The 5,030-nt window shown below is 47.1% G+C and overlaps 1 protein-coding gene across 1 annotated transcript; it reads left to right on the top strand.

Moving 5' to 3' along the window:
- Window positions 1–2,470: 2,470 nt before the first annotated feature.
- Gja3 (gap junction protein alpha 3) lies at window positions 2,471–3,724 on the top strand. Its single transcript, XM_028787226.1, has one exon. It carries the CDS (start codon window positions 2,471–2,473, stop codon window positions 3,722–3,724), a length of 1,254 nt encoding a protein of 417 aa, XP_028643059.1.
- The last annotated feature ends 1,306 nt before the right edge of the window (window positions 3,725–5,030 follow it).

Genomic DNA, 5,030 nt, shown 5'->3' with positions numbered 1-5,030 from the left:
TGCACCTGTGTGTGTGTGTGTGTGTGTGTGTGTGTGTGTGTGTGTGTGTGATTCTGTAACACCAGCACAGCAGTGGGGACATGCCATGTGCCCCTAATGCTTTTGGGTGACTAGTTGCTGCAGGTCTTACTCTATCAGACTGGAGCCTTGGTCTCAGTGAGATAACCATGGTCAGCCAACTCTGGGTACTTCTTGGGCTTTCCCACCTAGTGTTGTCCAAGTATCCAGTTTGGGCTTCTATGGTGACCACAGAGATTGCACACATGGTAGGTGAGATGATTTTTAAGTGGTCTGTTAATTACCAAAATGGTGAGAAAATTGACCCTCATCAGTTGCTTCCATCTTCATGGTGGTCTTGGAGGTCTGAGTTTGATACCAGCACAGTCAGCCCTAACTCCCAGCTGACTGACCCAACAAGAGGGTTTTGTCCTTGGTGGGTTTCCCTAAACAATGCAATGTAACCTTGTTAATCATCTTTCTTGTCACCGTGACAAGATAGCAGAAAGGCAGCTCAAAGGAAGACTATCTATTTAGCTAATGGTTTTAGAGAGTCCAGTCCAACATAGGGATTGGGCATGAAATAGGAAAGTGGCTCACACTATGACCTGTGTCCTGCTGCCTTCCTATGTTTATGTTTTTCCCTCTGTCTAGTCCTCCAACCCATTTGGATGTTGTTGTCCACATACAGGAGTGGGGCTTGCCCTCTGGGTTCATCTTCCCTGGAAATACCCTCAGTCACACCCAGAAGTGGTTCTCACCCATCTCCCAGGTAATTCTAAATCTAGATAAGTTGACAGTGAAGATGAATCACCACACGAACTATTTATGTGGCATTAAACGGTGTCAGGTATGATAAGTTAGCTAGAGATGATTTGAAGTATGCAGCAGAGTGCAACAGGTTCTATGCAACGCCAAGCCAACGAGCATGTCGTGGTTTGTATCATAAGATGGGAAGCAGTCACCTTGGCTGAGGATATACTTTTTATACTTGTTCGTATTTGTTTTATGTCTTGAAATAAGTCCCATGTATCTCAAGCTGGTCTCAGACTGACTGTATAAGCCAAGGGTGATCTGGACCTTCTGACCCTCCTACCTGCACCCACTAGTGCTAAGGTTAAGGTGTTTGCCCACTTACCTCACCACTTTCTAAGCCTCTTAATCCTTTTTTTTGAACAAATAATGTTTACTCAGTGTTTGGGGCAAACAATATCATCAAGTAGAATGTTATTTGATGGTTTGTTTGTTCTGAGACAGGTGTTGATATGTAGCCCTCGCTGGCCTGGAATTGGTTAAATAAACCAGATGACTGAACTTTTGGTAATCCTCCTGCTTCTTGAAGAGTGCCAATGTATTTTTTTTTCTTAAAGCTGTCATATATTTCTGGTTTGAATGCTTTTATAATACTCAAAATACTATAATTTTATAATAGTATAAGAAAGTCTTCAATTTAAGCATTATAAAGAATGTTGGTATGAAGAAAAAAAAAGCAGATAATGGGTGAAATGGTAGATTAGCAAGGGGAGAGTTTAAACTGTGCCCCAGAAGGGCAGCCATTTGCAAATGTTCTCTGATCTCATAGGAATAGAAAGGCCCAGGTCAGGAGTTAGCCAGTCCCCTAGCTATGTTCCGAGGCATTCTGGAGAGAAAGGGACCCAGAGTTAGAGGCAGGGGACTCATTCCTCTTTCCTTCCACCCCAGTTTCTCCATCCCTGAAATGAAGGGTCAGGGGTTGGTTAAGCCACTGATGGCAACAGTTGCCTACTGTGACATCTGCTCAGTCATATCAGTGATTGGTGCTGATGTCACCTGCTTGGCAAGATAGTGCAGGATATACACAGTATCTGTGGGGATTGGCTCCAAGACCCCCACAGATTCTAAAATCACCAGTGTCCAGGCCCCTTCTATAAAATGGCAAAGTATTTGCAAAGAACCCATCCCATCCCTCTGTATCCTGTACATCACCTCTGGATGCACTGAAATGCTGAATACACTGTAAATGCTATGGAATTGTTGCCATACTCTATTGTTTGGGGATAATGACAAGAAAATGAGAACACAAAACAATTGCTACCACCCCACATTTCAAATTCTTTAATTACTATTATTGTGTATCTATATGTATGATATGTGTAGTGTACCTGTGCCATGGCCAGTGTGTAGGGAGTTAGTTCTTTTCTTCCAAGTGAATTCCTAGGATCTAACTCAGGTTGTTAGCACAGCTTTACCACTAAAGAATGACGATGATGATGGTGGTGGTAGTAATACAAGGAATTATGAGGGGTGGTGGTAGTGGCGGTGGGGTTCAGGCTCCCTGGTTTTGAGATTACAGCCATGTAGTCCACTCCAGGCCTCCACTTGTTTCAGATCTGAAGTTGGTGGGACCAGAAGCAACACCACCCCAATGCTGCACTGTCCTGCTCTCTCCAGTAGTAACAGCCTTATTTCCCTTACAGGTTAGCTGTCGGGAGCAATGGGCGACTGGAGCTTCCTGGGGCGGCTGCTGGAGAACGCGCAGGAGCACTCTACAGTCATAGGCAAGGTGTGGCTGACGGTGCTGTTCATCTTCCGCATTTTGGTGCTGGGGGCAGCAGCCGAGGAGGTGTGGGGTGACGAGCAATCAGACTTCACCTGCAACACACAGCAGCCAGGCTGTGAGAACGTCTGCTATGACCGCGCCTTCCCCATCTCACACATCCGCTTCTGGGCGCTGCAAATCATCTTCGTGTCCACGCCCACCCTCATCTATCTGGGCCACGTGCTACACATCGTGCGCATGGAGGAGAAGAAGAAAGAGCGGGAGGAGGAGCTGCTGAGGAGAGATAACCCTCAGCACGGTCGTGGTCGCGAGCCAATGCGTACAGGGAGCCCGCGGGACCAGCCCCTGCGGGATGACCGAGGCAAGGTGCGCATTGCAGGTGCGCTGCTGCGGACCTATGTCTTCAACATCATCTTCAAGACTCTCTTCGAAGTAGGGTTCATCGCGGGCCAGTACTTTCTATATGGCTTCCAGCTGCAGCCGCTTTACCGCTGTGACCGCTGGCCCTGCCCAAACACAGTGGACTGCTTCATCTCCAGGCCCACGGAGAAGACCATCTTTGTTATCTTCATGCTGGCTGTGGCCTGTGCGTCACTGGTGCTCAACATGCTGGAGATTTATCACCTGGGCTGGAAGAAGCTCAAGCAGGGAGTTACCAACCACTTCAACCCAGATGCCTCAGAAGCCAGGCACAAGCCCTTGGACCCCCTACCCACGGCCACCAGCTCTGGCCCACCCAGCGTCTCCACTGGATTCCCACCTTATTACACACATCCTGCCTGTCCCACAGTACAGGCAAAAGCCGCAGGGTTTCCTGGGGCCCCGCTACCACCAGCAGACTTCACAGTGGTGACCCTAAATGATGCTCAAGGCAGAGGTCACCCAGTCAAGCACTGCAATGGCCACCACCTGATGACAGAGCAGAACTGGGGTAGCCGAGTGGCGGAGCGGCAGACTCCAGCCAGCAAGCCATCTTCAGCAGCATCCAGCCCTGATGGCCGAAAGGGACTCACTGACAGCAGTGGCAGCAGCTTAGTGGAGAGTGCCTTGGTGGTGACGCCAGAGGAGGGGGAGCAGGCTTTGGCCACCACAGTGGAGATGCACTCCCCACCGATGGTCCTCCTGGAACCAGGAAGGTCCAGCAAGTCCAGCAGTGGGCGTGCCAGACCAGGTGACTTGGCTATCTAGCCATAGTCTCTCCAGATACCTTTATAAACCTTCTTTTCCCCCCTTAGAAATAAAACAAAAAACAAAAAAAACCCAAAAAGCATTTCAAATCAACAAGTAGAAAAACAAAACACAAAACAAAAAACAAAAAACAAAAACCTGACAGCACTGGAGTCTCCTGAGGGAAACACTGAACAAACTGGATCAGTCTGGTTTTAATGCTTGCTGTTCTTGTCGCTGTGGGATAGAGTGGGGGGGGGGAGGGTGACACCAGTGTGTCTGAGATCGAGGTGGAGGGGCAGGGTTGTTGGCTTTTAAAGATGCTCCCAGCAGTGCTTGTTCTTGTTCGGCCTTCTCCATCTGCAGTTACTATTCTGTCGTAAGGAGCGACAGGTGTTAGCAGCCCTTGTGTGGGGGGACAATTGGGTTTCCATTCCTGAGCTCTCCACACAGCCCAGAGACTCACAGAAGCTCTTAAGCGCTATCTCTGTTTGATACTTTTAACTTAGAGTTGAATTTCATTTTGGGCTATTTGCCAAACTGTACTAAAAAAAGACTTAGAGGGAATCTATCTAGTGTGTCTTGAGCTCCTGGAATTGCATGTGAAGTCCAGGACATCCAACTGCAGGCTGCAGGACAGATCAACAGAGAGCAGTTGTCCTCCAGTGCTGGTTCCATGGGGCAGGGCCTCAGGCCTTCCTGGTAGAGGCAGGTGGAGATGCAGAGACCCTGGAAAGCCCTTCACCAGAGGAGGAGGATGGTAGTGGGGCAGGTGCCGTAGGTGTTTATTTATTTATTTGATGATATTTTGTGCTTAGCCTGGACGGTGAAAGTATTTACATCCCTCCCCCACATACACATATTTTGCCTTTCATTAAAAAAAAAAATAGTACCGTTAAAATGATTACTGATCAGGGAGATATTTAATTAGTTAAGATTTTACTTTCCTTTAAAACAAATTCACCTTCCATGTCAGCCGACTAATCACTGTGAGGATGTCTAGATAATAAATTAATCACTGTGAGAATGTATGATAGATAAAACTTGGGGGAATTCACGTGCGTTTTAGATACTTGAAGTTTTAAAGTTTCTGAATCGGAGGTTCACTACTATTACCAGGAAAAATGTTTGTGCAAATGACTCACTGATCACCTACACTTAAAAGAAAGTACAAAATAAAACACTTCAAGCTCCTGGACTGTTTTTTTTTGTGACTATTTGCTTTCTAAAGTGTAAATAAAATTGTCTTGATTTTACTCCCTGTGTAAGAACGTGTGGCTGATTGTCGGATGTCTGCTCTGTTTGCAGCTACTTGAGTGTCGTCCTC

Source organism: Grammomys surdaster, unplaced genomic scaffold, assembly GCF_004785775.1.
Source record: "Grammomys surdaster isolate TR1022 unplaced genomic scaffold, NIH_TR_1.0 125617, whole genome shotgun sequence".
NCBI classification, from domain to species: Eukaryota; Metazoa; Chordata; class Mammalia; order Rodentia; family Muridae; genus Grammomys; species Grammomys surdaster.
The sequence above is the reverse complement of the archived record's forward strand: the minus strand, read 5'-3'. Positions and strand labels throughout refer to the sequence as shown.